The sequence below is a fragment of the Corvus brachyrhynchos genome, unplaced genomic scaffold (assembly GCF_000691975.1).
Source record: "Corvus brachyrhynchos isolate BGI_N302 unplaced genomic scaffold, ASM69197v1 scaffold69, whole genome shotgun sequence".
NCBI lineage: Eukaryota > Metazoa > Chordata > Aves > Passeriformes > Corvidae > Corvus > Corvus brachyrhynchos.
This window is the reverse complement of record NW_008240228.1, coordinates 6,448,288-6,464,916: the sequence shown is the minus strand read 5'-3', so window position 1 is coordinate 6,464,916 and position 16,629 is coordinate 6,448,288. Positions and strand designations below refer to the sequence as shown.

The window sequence follows — 16,629 nt, the reverse complement described above, 5'->3', positions numbered from 1 at the left end:
AGAGAATCCAGCTCCATTTGTGTCTTCTGTACTCGGCGTGTCAATGATTCACTTGTCCAGGAACCTGCTCAGGAATTGAGTGTGGCATTGTGCCTTGCATGGGACGTCACGCTCCTCAGCAGCAGCTGCCATGGCTTTGTAGAGGTCGCCACGGTTCCCCATGCTGTGTTCCTAATGCGAACAACACAGATGGTGTCCCAATTTATCCTAAAAGGAAGCAATTCCCTAGAACCCAGTGTCGTTAACCAGAGTAAATTACGTCCATTTTGTGCAGTTGTGTATAAATCTGAATTCAGTGAATTTCGCCTCACTGGAAACAGTCATGAATATCTTTCCTTTTGGGGTTTTTTTGTCTTTTGGAAAGAATAGTATTTTCTGATCTGTGTTATTGTGTGGTGGAGCTTGAGCACTTCCCACTCACTTTCATGAGACTAACTATGGATTCTTTCATGTAGACCTTGTAGCTGGAACACACAGGAATTCAGAGCTCCGTGTAGGCCCCAGCTGTGGGGATGGGAGTGAGTGAGCCCAGGTGGTAACGCGTGTTCTCTGTCCGAGCAGGTTACAAGCCCTGCGACCCGCAGGTGATCAGGGACCGCGTGGCTCACATGGAGTTCTGCTACCAGGAGCTCTGCCAGCTCGCAGCCGAGCGCCGCGCACGCCTCGAGGAGTCCCGGCGCCTCTGGAAATTCTTCTGGGAAATGGCTGAAGAGGAGGGCTGGATCAGGGAGAAGGAACAGATCCTGTCATCTGATGACTATGGGAAGGACCTAACCAGTGTCGTCCGACTCTTGAGTAAACACAAGGCGTTTGAGGACGAGATGAGTGGCCGCAGCGGCCACTTTCAGCAGGCGATAAAAGAAGGTGAAGACATGATTGCGGAAGAGCATTTTGGGTCTGAGAAGATCAGAGAAAGAATTAAGGATATCCGGGAGCAGTGGGCTAACCTGGAGCAGTTATCTGCCATTAGGAAGAAGCGGCTGGAGGAAGCCTCTCTCCTTCACCAGTTCCAGGCCGATGCTGATGATATTGATGCGTGGATGTTGGACATCCTCAAGATTGTCTCCAGCAATGATGTTGGCCACGATGAATATTCCACTCAGTCCTTGGTCAAGAAACACAAAGATGTGGCTGAGGAGATTGCGAGCTACCGGCCGACCATCGACTCTCTTCACGAGCAGGCCAAGGCCCTGCCACAGGAGCACGCGGGGTCCCCAGATGTGCAAGGCAGGTTGTCCGGAATCGAGGAGAGATACAAAGAGGTTGCTGAGCTGACCCGGCTGCGTAAACAGGCCCTGCAGGATACCCTCGCTCTCTATAAGATGTTCAGTGAGGCAGATGCTTGCGAGCTTTGGATCGACGAAAAGGAGAAGTGGCTGAATAATATGCAGATTCCAGAGAAGCTGGAGGACCTGGAAGTGATCCAGCACAGGTGAGAATGCCTTTACCAGGAAGTTTGGGGAATACTGGGTAGAAGTTTTTTTACCCCAGCTGCCTTTCCCAGCTTGCCTGTGGCTCAGATTCTCTAATGCTTGGGGGATCTTGTGTTTGTTTGTTTTCCCCCACCCCAGGTTTGAAAGCTTGGAGCCAGAAATGAACAACCAGGCGTCCCGCGTGGCCGTGGTGAACCAGATTGCCAGGCAGCTGATGCACAGTGGCCACCCCGGTGAGAAGATCAAAGCACAGCAAGATAAACTCAACACAAGGTAAGTGCAAGCCTCGTGCTCAGGAACATCACACCAGCTGGAACAAGTATGGTGGGGTCATTTGTGTATCTTAGGTATGCTTTTTTAAGATATTCTGATGCTGTTACCTGGAGTATTTTCAAGGTAGGCCTTTAAAGCTTCAAAAGGAAAGAGTAGTGCCTTTCAAATATTTGATTATCAGATGGAGTTTTGCTCTTGACTTAATCAGGCCCTGAGTGTGTCAGTACCTTGATCTGAGAGCTGGAAATTGACTGTAACAATTATTATGATAAAAAAGAAATCAATACAGTTTTATGTAAACTCCCTCATTTCTTAGCTTCAGAATGAACCAAGGGAGTGTGAAAAGTTGGTGTAACTGCCAGTTTTTCACTTGAGGAAAAATTATACCCGGTGTGCTGGTACTTGTCACATTCTAATACACACCATATCTGGGTTAATGGTTGCTTTGCTAGAAATACTGATGGTGTGGGAAGGACTGAGGAAACCGTGAGTAGCTGGGTTACAGCAGGGCTTACCAAGCTGGTGGGAGCAGCTGCTCACTCAGCAATGCTGCCATATCCTTTTCCCACAAAGCTCAATTTCTCTGCTCTCCTCTCCTCACACATTTCAGGTGGAGCCAGTTCAGAGAACTGGTAGATAGGAAGAAGGATGCTCTGCTCTCTGCTCTGAGTATCCAGAACTACCATCTTGAATGTAATGAAACCAAATCCTGGATCAGGGAAAAGACCAAAGTGATTGAATCCACACAAGACCTGGGTAACGACCTGGCTGGAGTGATGGCCCTGCAGAGGAAGCTGACGGGCATGGAACGGGACCTGGTGGCCATTGAAGCCAAGCTCAGTGACCTGCAAAAGGAGGCGGAGAAGCTGGAATCAGAGCATCCTGACCAGGCACAAGCCATCCTTTCACGGCTTGCAGAGATCAATGATGTGTGGGAAGAAATGAAGACCACCCTAAAGAACCGGGAAGAGTCCCTGGGAGAGGCCAGCAAGCTGCAGCAGTTCCTGAGAGATCTGGATGACTTCCAGTCCTGGCTCTCCAGAACACAGACTGCAATCGCCTCCGAAGATATGCCCAACACCCTGACAGAGGCTGAGAAGCTGCTCACTCAGCATGAGAATATCAAGAATGAAATCAACAACTATGAGGAAGATTATCAGAAGATGAGGGACATGGGTGAGATGGTGACGCAAGGGCAAACTGATGCTCAGTACATGTTCCTACGCCAGCGCCTCCAAGCTTTGGACACGGGATGGAATGAGCTGCACAAAATGTGGGAGAACAGGCAAAATCTCCTTTCCCAGTCTCATGCCTACCAGCTGTTTCTCAGAGATACCAAGCAAGCAGAAGCTTTCCTTAATAACCAGGCAAGTGGTCAAGATATACCTGACTTCATTTCTACAGGTTGGCACTGTGCACTGCAAGCAATTAACAGACAAAATCTATTGGCAGGAGAGCCACAAACAGACAAATTGCCCTTTTCTAACTGTATTTTACTTCAAACTGTTCTTGGGAGATGTTTGTTGTTGGAGCAGCAGCACAGCCTGAGTGTAACAATTTTCTCTCTGATTTCTTTAATCCCAGGAGTATGTTCTGGCGCACACGGAGATGCCAACTACCTTGGAAGGAGCAGAAGCTGCTATTAAAAAGCAGGAGGACTTCATGACCACCATGGATGCCAATGAGGAAAAGATCAATGCAGTTGTGGAGACAGGCAGGAGGCTCGTTAGTGATGGGAACATTAACTCTGATAAAATCCAGGAGAAAGTGGACTCTATTGATGACAGGTAAGGGCAGAACAGTGGCACAGTGTAGCTGTTCCTGCTTTAATTCTGTTCTCTGAGAGATGACCTTTTACGAGGATTCAAAGGCAAAGTAACAGCTTAGAAAATGTCCATTCCTGACTGTTTTCTTTGTCTCGTGGAAAAATAGGAACTGTCATGTTTCAAGAATGCACGAAGCTAATCTTAGTTAAATAATACCTCTCCCACTTTGTAGAGGCTTGGTAGGTAATGAGCTCCCTACCCAGAATTTGGCTGTGTGAGTGTTGTCATGTAGTTCTTGGAGTATGAACAGACTTGATGCTCTGGTGGGAGCTGTAGCAGTTGGCTGTGTCTGGTTCCACAAGTCTCAGTTTCTTCTGGTGCCCCTGAGCTGGTGTAATTACAATAACGTATTCCTGTCCTTCCTCTGGAGAAGGAATGTGGCTCTTCAAGGGTGTAATTGGCATTGCATCCACCCCATCCGCTCGCCTTTGATCGCCTCTTCCAGCTTGTCTGGCCCCTTTGAGATCAGATTAGGAAGCACTGGTACAAGTGTGTCTTTCATCCCAGAACAAGTCCTTTGCTTTCTCTCTCTGGCTGTGGCAGGGATGCTATAGAACATTAAAAGTTTCTTTTTCTTTGAAACCTAAATGTTCGGTTTTGATGGCTGTTGTTCTTTCTGCTTTTGGTTTGGATTACAGTGGAGTCTTTCAAGGCACTGTGGGTGTCAGAACACAGCAGTGAGCTGTGAAATGTCACTGATGACCCTCCCATCAGACTTGCATCCCCCCCCAGCTGGTAAGCTCAGAGTTCTCCAGGTGCCTTCATCTCCAAGGAGAAACTGAAGTAGTTCAGAAAATGTTGGACCTTTCCGGTTTGGGCAGAGATGTCCCACTGTCTGTGGAACCACTTTAGCCGTGCCTCATGGCTTCAGGAAAAGCAGCTCTTTCTGTTCCCAGAGCTTGCTGAGGTCTGCTGAGCCCACTGACAACTGAACCCCCAGGATACCCCATGTTTCCGTTCTCTCTCTCACCAGCTTGGCTCTAGATCCCAGAGAGAATCTGCAAGGCCAGGAAGAGGAGATACATGAAAGCAATCAAGGGGACAACTAGGACAGTGATTTTCCTTAGGTACCCTCTCTGAGGGTCCTCTGCTCTAAGTTTTCCCATCCGCTTAGGAAAGCAGGAGAGCTTGATCCTGGCCTTCTGGTCAGGTGTCCTCTTTTTGCAGCTTTTGGAATATTAAAAGAAAGCATCCAAGGATATCATAGCAAATGGCCAGCAGCATCTTGCAGCCCTGTCTGAGGTGGCTGGAGAGACAGCTTTGGCCTGTGTTGTGTGCTCTGCAGAGGCTCTGGTGACTGTCACCCCAGTGCAGCTGCTCCTCTGTGCTCCATTGTCCCTGCTGTCCTGCCTGGGGGACGTGTGCTGGAGTTCCTACTGGAACGGAGCATTTCCTCAATTCCAAAGCTATTTATGCCCAGCGCTGCAAAAAGCATCCGGTGTGCTGCTATCCAGGAAATCTGTGTGATTGCTCCCTGAATCTGCGGGGCTGATAAGCCTCCAGAACAAAGCCCTGGGGCTTCATGCACTGGGAGGGGTAGCAAAGGAAGCCTCTTTGCTTTCACAAAAAGTGGCTGTCCCAGCTGAGCTCCACCTGCATGTCTAACAAAGGACCAAAACAAACAAGCGCAACTATGTGCAGTGGCTCCGTACTTCCCATAGGGAGCTCTTTGTAGTTTCTGGTATTGTTCAGAGTAGGTTTTGGAGCTGTGCTTTTGAGCTGTTCCTGAGGAGACCCCACTGGCCCTGGTGTAGCAGACAGGCTCTGCCCTGGAATGGTTCCCATCTCAGTCGGGATGGCACAAGGGGGAGGAAAGTGCAATAGGAAAGAAATACTTCAGCACAACCTTTTAGAGCAGCTCACAGGCAAGAGTCAATGGGAATAAGGACAATGGAGTAAGGGTGAGGAAAGGAGAAGGTGGGTTTGCATCCAGCTATCACTAACTAGCTTCTCCAGCTGGGGAAGAAGCTATTCTCCCTGTGCAGCTGTCTCTGCTTGGGTGACTTCTGCTGCTCTGGAGCATTTTCTCCTCCATTTTCTCTTGGAAAAGTGTTGGGGAACTGCTCCAGTCTGTGTACTTGCACATGGCCTCCAATTCTGCAAGGGAGATTTAGTCTAAAGACAGTGGCAGATCTGGCACAAGTTGTGATCTGAGCCTGTTTTACATCAACTTTTGTATTTGTGCAACCTTCTGCTCAACAGAGAACAGGAGTAAGTTTTGTTCTTGTCCATTCAGAAGGGAGAGTGCCTCGTTTTGTGGAGCAATGAAAGAAGCTAAAACTGCCTTTCATATATCTCAGGATTCCTAGCAGGGAGCTGCATTCACACCACGTGTAAGATTTATTATTTCTGCACAGGCTTTGAAACCCACAGGCTTACAGTTAAACCACAAGTGGTTTTGTCAGTTTTCAGCACTGTCAGCATTTTCAGGGGGCGCTGGGAGTCAGCTTGGGGACACTGGGCAAATTCTGGATTAATTTGCGTCAGACATCTCCTTGTGCTGAGCAGATCTTACACTTACGGTGGAAGTCACATGTGTGATACAGAATCCGAAGTCATTCTAAATAACTGGAGTCTGCAGAGCAAACTATTCTTCTTCCACAAACTATTTTAGCAAATTAGTAAGAAGCAGTCATTGACAAGCTTAAGTGTGAATTCTTTTAAAGGATTTAAGGATATTTGAACAAGGAGTTAATAATATTTAGGTACAGCCAGTCTGGAGCAGGAGAACAGACTAAATAACTTCTTAAAGTCCTTTATTCCCATAAAAAAAAGTCAGTGATGAAAACACAGGAATTCCTGTCTGTTCGAGCAGTGCCCATCCTCAAAATGCTTCTCCCTTGTTACAGTTCAGCCCTGTTCTTCAGAGAAAACTCACTGTCGAGTCTCACTCCAGGTCATCTTGAACAAAGCCACCTTTTACAGTTACATAGCTCTAAGCACCGAAGATCGTATTTGTTATATTATGGCATCATCTGTTTGATATCCCTGCATGGTTTCCTTCAAAGTCCTTCAAGTCAGTATTTCCAACACTCCATGGGAGATATTTGTATTAGTTTTTTAAAATTCAGGTTTTCTCAACAGAAGAACTTCTGTACTTAGTCTTAAATCTATTCCAGTGCTGTGAAAGTTCTGCTTTTAACTGCATAACTCCTGTCCTCTCCAGAGTACATGAGTCTGTAATGTAATCTAGCCTTAAATCTCTGAAATTGGCCTGATAAAATCACCCAGAGAGTTCTTTGCTTCATTTTAACAACCTGAGTAATGTAGTGTGTTTGCCCAGGCATATAAAAGCCAGCCAAGAAAGAGTGGAATCAAACCCGGGGATGTTTGCTTCGTTAGAGAGGCTTTTCCTAAGGCACAGTTTGTCTTTTCCTTTGTGTTACCTCTGTCAAAACTTCAGGATCACCTGGGCTTGGACTCCAGGCTCTTGCTTTGATGGTTCCATGTGTCTTCTGTGCCATCCAATCTATAAATCATTTTCTTGACTACACCTGTAGAGATGTTGCTTGCCTGGTTATTTGAAGGCAGCTGTTGAGGCCAAAGAGAAGCAAATTGTTGTCCTGTAGAGGGTTTTCTCCTATTCCTCTGCCTACAGACTTTTTGCTTTTATAGAAATTGTATCTCCAAGTATTTCTTATGTTTCTGAAGTCACTAAATTGGTGCCAGAGAGCTTGCTGTGGTAACTTACTGCAGATCAGGAAAAGTGGTGTCATAATCCAGTTGTCATCAAAATGTAATTTATGATCTTCTGGAGTATCATGAGTCTCTGGAGATCTCCACTAACATGGATTTATTTAGCTTTTGCCAGCATGTGCTGAGCTCATCTTATAAACTGCCACCCTTTAAAATAATTTCCAACTCTCAATCCATATTTATCTTACTACAAATGGCAGCAATATTTCACTTTAAACCCCTGTACAGTGCAATAGGAACAAGCCTAGCACAATGAGCAGTAAATAGAAATTGTCTTCTTTACTCTGTCTCTTCCTTGTAAATTGCCTCATAAATAATGAAAGGATGGAAGGTGAGGGATAGCTACTCCAAATAAGCATTTTTAAAAACATGGCCAGAGGTACCTTGGGAATCAGCCCCATTCCATTTGAAGGACCCACCACAACCTTTGGGACTGCCAGCATGACTCATCCTTCAAGGGGCAAACAGTGATGAATCAAATTAGGGCTTCTGGATTAACCTTTCCTTCTCTTCTGACTGCTCTTAAACACTCTGAAAAATATGTTCCAAATGCATAAAGCTTCTGTGTGCAGAACCGCACAGGGCGCTGCACGTGGTTAAACACAGCCTTGGGAAGGTTCTGTGGCCCAGCTCAGCTTTGTGCAGGACAAGGAGGTGCTGAAGGAGTTTTACAAAGAGCATTACAGCAGGTGCACCCTGCAAGGGCCACACAACGTCATCTTATTGTTGCAATTTGCAGTTCTCTTATGGTTTTTGGCAAACAGCCTGAACTCTCCTGTGGGCTTGAAATGAGTGGGCCAAATTCTGTCCATAACATGTTGTAAAGCCCTGCTGACTTCAGAATTTTCTCTGTGTATTTAACGGGTCACAAAAACAAGGAGATGCTGAACTTCAGGGAGTCCATTAAATAACACACTCCAAAATGTCCTTTGAAAGGCAGCTAAGGACACACACCACAAACTTATCAGCACCTGTAGTCCAAAGAGGCTCCAGAAACCAACAGTGGCAGCTTTTCATGAAATGCCTATTTCATTTCCTTTCTCTATTGTTTTTTTTCTGACCAGACATAGGAAGAACCGTGAAGCAGCCAGTGAACTTCTGATGAGACTGAAAGATAACAGGGATCTCCAAAAGTTTCTTCAGGATTGCCAGGAGGTAAATCATGCCCTTTCACTTTTATTGCTGAAAGCTGCATCCTGCAGAAGAGCATTCTTACTCCACGTTTTATGAGGACTGAAATGCCCAGTCATCCAGTAGTATTTAGTGTGGAATAAACATAAAAAACCCCCTGACCATACCGCTGCAAAAAAGAATGTTTCTTTTCTCTTTTCCCACGAGCCAAATTTTCTTTTGTCATATAAGCTAAAGACATAGAAAACTGTTGAAAGCAGTGAAGATTTTTTGCTGTGATATAAATTATGACCGTGTGGAATGTGGTGGGATTAGCAGTGCACTTACTAAGAGTTTTGTCTACAGCTGTACAGATGTATGTGGCCTGGTGCAAGGGATTTCAGTGATGTCTAGCAAACATTAGAAGACTAGGAGGTTAAGAATAAAAAAGGAGCAAGATTAGGCTGGGTCATTTATGTGTGATTTACCTGATAGTTTACATGTGTTTAAAATTGTTAAGTATTATAACATTTGAAAAGAGAACATTTTTCCAGATTTTCTAATCACTTACATGGACTGTTTACACTGAAGAAAACATTTGAAAGTTTGGAATAGTCTTGTTCCTAGCACAAGGAATTAATCAAGTAATTTTCAGGTTATTTCATGGAGTACTGGCAGATAATAAAGAGCTTTGCCTGTGAGGTTTTGATCATAAGCTGGGCAAGTGGTGTTTGCTGCTTGGTTGCCTGGATTCAATCTGTTTCTCAGCATTGCATAAGCTGTCTATGAGCTTCCCTTCAAATGCTCCTTCCTTAGTAGTTAAAACATGACAGATTAGCAAAAATTCTGCTGTTCTTAGCAGCAGCTTCTTCCTTCCTCTGTGACTGCTCTGGTACAAAGATCCCCTGGCTCTCGGGGCTCTCCTGGCCTCAGTGTCAGTGTGGGTGCGTTCCTTAGGAGCTGTTTTTTCTCCTATATCACTGGAAGAAATAGGAAAGCATAAAAGCTCTAGTGTTGGCTGCCTGAATGCCTTTCCTCTCCCTTGTTTCTCTCCAGACACTAAAACGTGGATGTCTCGACCACATGGTTCAAAGACAAACTTACAATTACCCAAATGTCAGGGATTCCTCCAATCCTCTTGGAGAGCACATTAACCTTGGTGATAATTGAAGGGCTGCTTCCTGAGAAAACTTAGAATTTACATCAGTGTGGGGCCTGCTGACACCTCCGTTGGCCTGGAGGGTTTGTGATGGAGCAGCGATGGAGCAGCACGGTCCTTCAGGGTGGAAGGGAGTCAAGGCAACACCTCCCCCTTGGCTTTTTCCTTAGCTCTGCCTGTGAAGTTGGGAATTGTTAGGGAACAGCTTTGAGCCAGTCCCCATTTCACCTGGCAGTGACCCTTTGGCCTTCCTGCCCGCTGCTGCCGTAGGGAGAGTTTCCCATCTGTGTGTAACTTGAGGAAAGGCAGAGTGTTGTCTGCAGCCCTGCCCTCCCCAGGGCAGCCACATTGTCACTGTCACCCTGTGCTGAGGTGGTGTTGTGCTTGTGGCCTCCTGCCCCTTGCTCCTTCCTGCAGAGCCGGGGAGCAGCAGGATAATGCTCCTCACAGCAGCTCAGCAGTGATAAACCTTCCCTGCGGGGTCACAGGTGAGGGAAAACAGCAGATTTTCTTGTTGGGAGGAGTCAGAAACACTGTCACAGGTTAGTCCTGGGGCGCTGCTTTTCTGGCTATTTCTTCCACTCATCGATATGAATGTGTTAAATAAATTTGCTGAGTGAATGAAACAGTGACAGCAAAAAATCCTGAGTGGATGAGATGTGATAAATGTTAAAATTTAGTTTTCTTTGACTTCCTGCTCTTTCTCAGCTCACCTTTAAGGAGTTTACAGCTGACCTTCTCTCTGAGTGCTTGGAAGTCCCAGCACTGTCTGGGCTCATTTCTCCAGGGACATGGTGAAAGCTCTTGGCAAGACCCTGCACTCCAAAGTTTCTCTCCTGGAGTGTGCTGGCAGGATTTGCCATGTGAGCCTCCCTGCAGGATGGGCTGTGTCAGCTTGGCTCCTGGCACAGTCTGGGAAGTGCAGCAGCACTCGGAGCCCTCTCCCCTTGCCTTGCTGCTGTCTCTGCATTTCCCTTCCTTCATGCCGGGTTGGCACTGCCGAATGGGAGCCAGGAGTGGGAGCAGGATCTTGTGTACAGGTGCAAAGGATGGGAGGAAGCCTCATCCTCTCCTGGCCTTAACAACTTCTGGAGAAATAAATACTCTTAAGTGTCATTCTGAGGCAGTTTAGGGAAATGTTTTCTGAAAATCTACTTTTAACACTCAAGGTACTGGTTTTTAGTGCCTGTAGTGGTTGCAAACCCCAGATTTTAGCAGTGAGCCCTTAAATACTTTCTCTGCTTTTCTGTGCTCCGAGGGGTTTATCCTTACAGGCCCTGCCTGTGAGCCACATGTTGTCCCTGTCTTGCCTCCCCCCAGCTGGTAACAGGAATGATCCAGCCTCTCCTTGGGAAGCACTTTTAAATCCCCAGAAGCCTTAATGCTGTGGCTGAGTAAAAGCAAACAGTGAAAGCCAAGCAGTGCAATTTGCAGAGCAGAGCAGCTGTCTCCTCCCCAGAAAGGCAGGAGTAAAACCACTAATTCTGGGTTATATCCTAATCCCCATGTAGCCTTTGACTGTTCAGCAGCACAGTAGCCTGTTCTAATGTAAACTTCTGCCTACAAAGCTCTTCACCAACATGAGCATTTTTCTGTTTAGACTTGATGGGAAGATCCAATGAGGAGTTTCTCTGATTGCTCTAAGTTTTCCCTTTTTGTGGAGGGGTGCATTTAAGGGACAATTTAAATTTTAAAGAGCAATTGAAAAGAGGTCCATGAGTGCTCAATGGAATTTGTTGCCCTGTGTCCTGAGCACACAGCAGAGGCCTCTGTTCCTCCCCTTTTTGGGCTGCTTGCTCACCCAAGTGCTGTTCTAGAAACCAAACTAAGATTTGTTTTGACATTTTCCGCTCTATGCAAAAAATGAACCTTTTCAAATTCTATAAACATTCATGCGAATGTGGTTTTTATCCACACCTCAGGGATAGATGAGGCACTCAGACTCACCCTAGGAGGAAATGTGATGTTGGCTGCTAGGATCATTTTCACATTCCATTTGCCCTTGGCAAATCAACTGTCTCTTAAAGTATTGGTTTTCTCTAGTAGTGCTATGAAAATTGTCCCCAGTGCCTTTGCATTTGCTGAAAATCAGAAAGAAAACAGTCTTGGATTTTATATAATGGGAAAAGGAAAGTCTCCAACACCAAAACACTCTTGGAGACTGGACAAATAAACAAAATACTTATGTAATCATATACAGAGAAAAGGCTGAGGGGAAAAGGTACAAATGTGCTGTGAGTTAATGGTACAAAACCATCTCTACCAATCTCTACAAAACCATCTGGCCAATAAGTAGGACAGGTGTCCCTGTGATGCCTTTCTCTTGCTGTTGAAGTGGGTGAGACCTGTGTGTTTGATTTTGCTTATCACAGAGGTGATTCCTTTCTGCTTGAATCATGTCTTATTTATGTATTGGAGATGGATGCTTGAATTGAACTGTTAAAGAGGCAAATCCTTGACTGAACCCTGAGTAAGAGCAGTCTCTGAGTCTTACACAACTCTTCTGTAGAGGCCTCTCTTTACCCTTGATCTGGAGGCATTTTGCATTATTTCACACTAGAAATGTTTCCTCACACCCCCATGTATTTTCCTTTCCAGCTCTCCCTCTGGATCAATGAGAAGATGCTCACAGCCCAGGATATGTCCTATGATGAGGCAAGGAACCTGCACAGCAAGTGGCTGAAGCATCAGGCATTCATGGCAGAGCTTGCATCCAACAAAGAGTGGCTGGAGAAGATTGAAAAGGTAAGTGAAGAACATTCAAAAAATGCCCTTATCTTTGTCCAGGGTGGTTGTGCACCAAGATGGGATCTGCTGCTCTGCAGAACTGGTCCTTAAATCATCCCACAGCTGAGGCTAAAGGAGATTTCTGGTGCACTGTATCTCCATCCAACCCATTTTATTCCTCACTGATGTTAAAAGGCTTTTATCCAAGACATTCACTCAGACATTGGCTGAGGTGCCAGTTTAGTTTTGTCTAGTCTTTCAGAAGGAAGGCATAGCCTAAATTTCATACCCGAAGGGTAAGTGGGGCAAATGTTGGGATTGGAGCCAGTGAAGTAGAGGCACTTCCCGGGAAATAACGGAATATAGGGAATAGCTGAGTTTATTCTCCTGTGCTGCTAAGCTGGTGTTCATTCATTTAGGACTATAACCAAGTTGCCTTTCCCCATGCAAAATTAGGGCATGAGGTAAAGAACATCCAGTTTTGTGATTAATTAAGATTCACAGCTCTGTATCAAGTTACTTTGAAGCCTTAATACGCTGTGGTGAGCTGTGCTTCCCCCCCTATTTCTCCTGTGCAGCTCTGGAGCACTGAGGAGTCTCCTCTTTAGCTCTGACAGTGGGTTTCTGTTCAGTGTAAGTTAGCTTAATTGCTCATTTCCTCTCCCACTTTGGCACTCCATATCCCATTAGAGGCTTTTCTGTGATCTGCAAATAGCAATACCCTTTAATGGTGTAATTAGAAGGCTGCTCTTAGTACTGGAAGTTCCTTTTTAGTGATGCTAATAATCCTCCTCCTTTGCCTCTGGAAAATCAGATTGCAGCAAAGGACCAGGGTTGTGTACAGAGTTGTGACAGTCCCTGGATTAACATTCATATGGAATGTGCTGGGTTGGGGGCAGCATTCCCATCTGCACCCGGGTGCAGAGATAGAAGGATAATTAGAATAAAGACAATATTTCCCAAACTCTCCCAGCGTTATGCTGGGTGTTCATGGTTCTCTGGTGATGTGGCCCCCAGAAGCTGGGGCCTCAGGAGACTCAGTGTGTGCAGCTCCAGCTCCCTGCTCCATGGTGCCGGAGCCATAGCCCCAGGAGCTCCCTTCAGGGAACGTGTGGAATGGAGAAGAGAAAAGAAGCATTGCTTGACCTTCCCATTGCTAAAAACCCGTCTTCCAGGCAGCAGAGGGACCTGGGAGCTGATTTTCTGGAAGGAGTCACTGGATAATTGGAGATAGAAAATGAGTGGTTGATGCTGTCAGCAGATGAGGAATCCTGAGTGCTTATTAATCAGGGTAATTGCCCTAACGGGCTGTGAGTGCTCCCGAGGAGGTACCATTTGGTTGCTCTTTGCTTTGCAGGAGGGAATGCAGCTCATTGCAGAGAAACCAGAGACCGAGGCCGTGGTGAAGGAGAAGCTGACGGGTCTCCACCAAATGTGGGACGAGCTTGAATCCACCACCCAGACCAAGGCTCAGCGTCTCTTTGATGCAAACAAGGCAGAGCTTTTTACCCAGAGCTGTGCAGACCTGGATAAGTGGCTGAATGGTTTGGAGAGCCAAATCCAGTCAGATGACTACGGAAAAGATCTCACCAGTGTCAACATCCTGTTGAAGAAGCAGCAGGTAAACAGAGCATGGGGTGCAGTGGGCAGACAGCAGATACCTGCACTCAAAGGAACAGGCAGGGCAGGCTTTCAGTTTTGGAAAGAAAGAATTGCTTTTCTTTCTTCCTATTCTTTCATGTATCTTTAAGAAGAAGAAGAAATATATCCAGCAACAAATCAGACACTAATTATTAACACGGTAAATCCTCAGTGACCAGCATCTGTTCTCCCTTCTGAGGAAGCTGTTGATGTGCCCTAATCATATCAACAACTTTCATCTCAAGTTTTCAGGACCTTTTTGCCATGTTTCTGTTTAGATGCTGGAGAATCAAATGGATGTCCGTAAGAAGGAGATAGAGGAGCTGCAAAGCCAGGCAAGGGCTTTGAGCCAAGAGGGCAAGAGCACAGATGAAGTCGATGGCAAACGCCTTACTGTAGAAAAGAAATTCTTGGAGCTGCTAGAGCCTTTGAATGAGAGAAAGGCCAACCTGCTGGCCTCCAAAGAGATCCACCAGTTCAACCGGGATGTGGAAGATGAAATTGTGAGTATTAAAGAAATCCCGCTCCCGCGCCAGTAGGACAGTTTTGGAATACTGCTGCTTTCTGCAGCTTGTGTGCACCAGCCTCTCTCTGCTGCCCCAACTGTATCTGGAGTTGGTTGAAATCATGTGTTCTCTCTCTTTCAGTTGTGGGTTGGAGAGAGGATGCCCATAGCTACATCTACTGATCATGGACACAACCTCCAGACTGTGCAGCTACTAATAAAGAAAAATCAGGTAAGTAGGTGCTGTTAGAGCTCCATATCTGCTATTTCTCCTTAGTGCTGACTAATTCGGCAAGGAAAGGTTTGGGCTAAAACAGTGGGTGCTGTGGTGTGACCACAGGTGGTGGCACAGCGCCAGGTTGCCCACATGAGCTCATGGCATGTGTTTGGCTGCCCCTCTGGAATTAAGACCCCTGACTTGCATTTCCTATTCATTTGTGCATTGTCTCATCAGTCAATTTTCTCCCATGTAGACCCTTCAGAAAGAAATCCAGGGCCACCAGCCTCGTATCGATGACATCTTCGAGAGGAGTCAGAACATTATCACAGAGAGCAGCCCCAATGCTGAAGTCATTCAGCAGAGACTTGCAGACTTGAAGCAGCTGTGGAACCTCCTCATCGAGGAGACGGAGAAGCGCCACAAGCGCCTGGAGGAGTCTCACAGGGCTCAGCAGTATTACTTCGATGCAGCCGAGGCTGAGGCCTGGATGAGTGAGCAGGAGCTCTACATGATGTCAGAAGAGAAAGCCAAGGTGAGCAGCTCCACAGTGACACTGCTGTGGGCTTAATTGCTTTGCTGGAGGGAGGCAGGTGACATAGTTTAAAGTGGCACTATGGAATGGTAACATAAACAAATTTAACTTCCTGGTGAAGCCTCAAGTGATCATGGCTGCTATCTGTTCTGACATCGCTGATAGTGTGCAGGATAGGCTGTGCTGTGTGGAGCCAGGTAAGCATCCTCACACTGCAGAGGGCAACTCTGTGCCTGCCTTCACTGCAAGGTTAGGATTGCCAGTGCGGTCCAGTTAGGTCCAGTTTTCTGTTAGTTTTGAATGACAGCACAATTCACCTGGCTGTGAAAGAGGGCCTGACAGTCAGTCAGCTGCTACCACTGTCACCAGCCTTGACTCCCAGCCACCATCAGCTTTGAATCCCAGCTTCAGACCATACCAAAGAGAAAGTAAACTCCTGTTTTCCAAGGAGATGTTAGTGCTGGAGCTTGTTTGTTATCAACATAAATGCACCATGTTCACTGCCCTGAGAAAATAAAGCACAGCTTTGTATCAGGAGAACACATTCCAAAGGTTCTCAATTCAGTCTCCAGTTAAAAATGGCTCGTTTTCTTTTTTGTCTATTGCAAATAGCTCACTGTGCAAAATACTGTATTGAAAAGATTTACGGACAGTATCAGTTAGCACTGAGAGTGGGGGCTGTTTTTCTTAGCTATAGCAGTGCATAAAAAGTTTTGATTGGAACTTCTCCAGGTACTTTGGTGGAGAATCCATTGGCATGGGCTGTGTAGGATTTCTTTTCTTTGCCCCATGCTGTTGTTGAGATACCTGACAAGTGGTGTGTCTTAATCTGTTCCATGTTTCTGAGCCCTGCACCAGTGTTGTGGAAACACACAAAAAGCTTCATAGAAGAGGAAACTCGACATGCTCAATGCCCAGCTGATGTAATTTTGTTCTGTACCCCAGAGGGGTTGATGCATTATCTCTTTCACTCATTATTTTGCTTTTTGGGGGTACCATTTGCTGTGACATCAACTGTTCTATACCGCTGGCAGAAGGGCTTGTCTTCAGGCTGTACTTGGGAGCAGCTCCTTATAATTCTTCCTATCATTTTCTGTCACCCTTACAGGATGAACAGAGTGCAGTGTCCATGCTGAAGAAACACCAGATTTTGGAACAAGCTGTAGAAGATTATGCTGAAACTGTGCACCAGCTTTCAAAGACCAGCAGAACTTTGGTGGCAGATAATCACCCAGAAAGGTATTAACTGCCATTTTTAATTGGATCATGAGTTGTTTTATCAATTCAGTCCGTTCCTTGGGTGGTTCTGACACACAAAGACCACAGCAAAGAGTAAGTAGCTCAGAAGCTCGTACAGAGGAGAGGAGTTCAGCCTCACTCAATTCAGGGTGTGTGTTGGACCACCCTGATTTGGCCAGAGACAGGGTCAGTATGTGCAGCTGCTGATTTCTGGTGGTTCTGGACACCTGGAGTACCTGTCTGTTGTGTCCCCTGTGCAGGCTGCAGT

At 46.1% G+C, this 16,629-nt stretch overlaps 1 protein-coding gene across 6 annotated transcripts in view; it reads left to right on the top strand.

Moving 5' to 3' along the window:
* SPTBN1 (spectrin beta, non-erythrocytic 1) overlaps positions 1–16,629 on the top strand; it is a 116,780-nt gene that overhangs the window by 82,422 nt on the left and 17,729 nt on the right. For all 6 annotated transcript variants that reach the window (XM_008642039.2, XM_017745266.1, XM_017745264.1 and 3 more), the window contains 11 exons: positions 562–1,432; positions 1,572–1,706; positions 2,317–3,073; positions 3,291–3,493; positions 8,293–8,383; positions 12,096–12,242; positions 13,582–13,845; positions 14,144–14,368; positions 14,513–14,602; positions 14,844–15,122; positions 16,231–16,361. In XM_008642039.2, the coding sequence (XP_008640261.1) occupies positions 562–1,432; positions 1,572–1,706; positions 2,317–3,073; positions 3,291–3,493; positions 8,293–8,383; positions 12,096–12,242; positions 13,582–13,845; positions 14,144–14,368; positions 14,513–14,602; positions 14,844–15,122; positions 16,231–16,361 (3,193 nt within the window). The remainder of the gene's footprint in view (positions 1–561; positions 1,433–1,571; positions 1,707–2,316; positions 3,074–3,290; positions 3,494–8,292; positions 8,384–12,095; positions 12,243–13,581; positions 13,846–14,143; positions 14,369–14,512; positions 14,603–14,843; positions 15,123–16,230; positions 16,362–16,629) is intronic.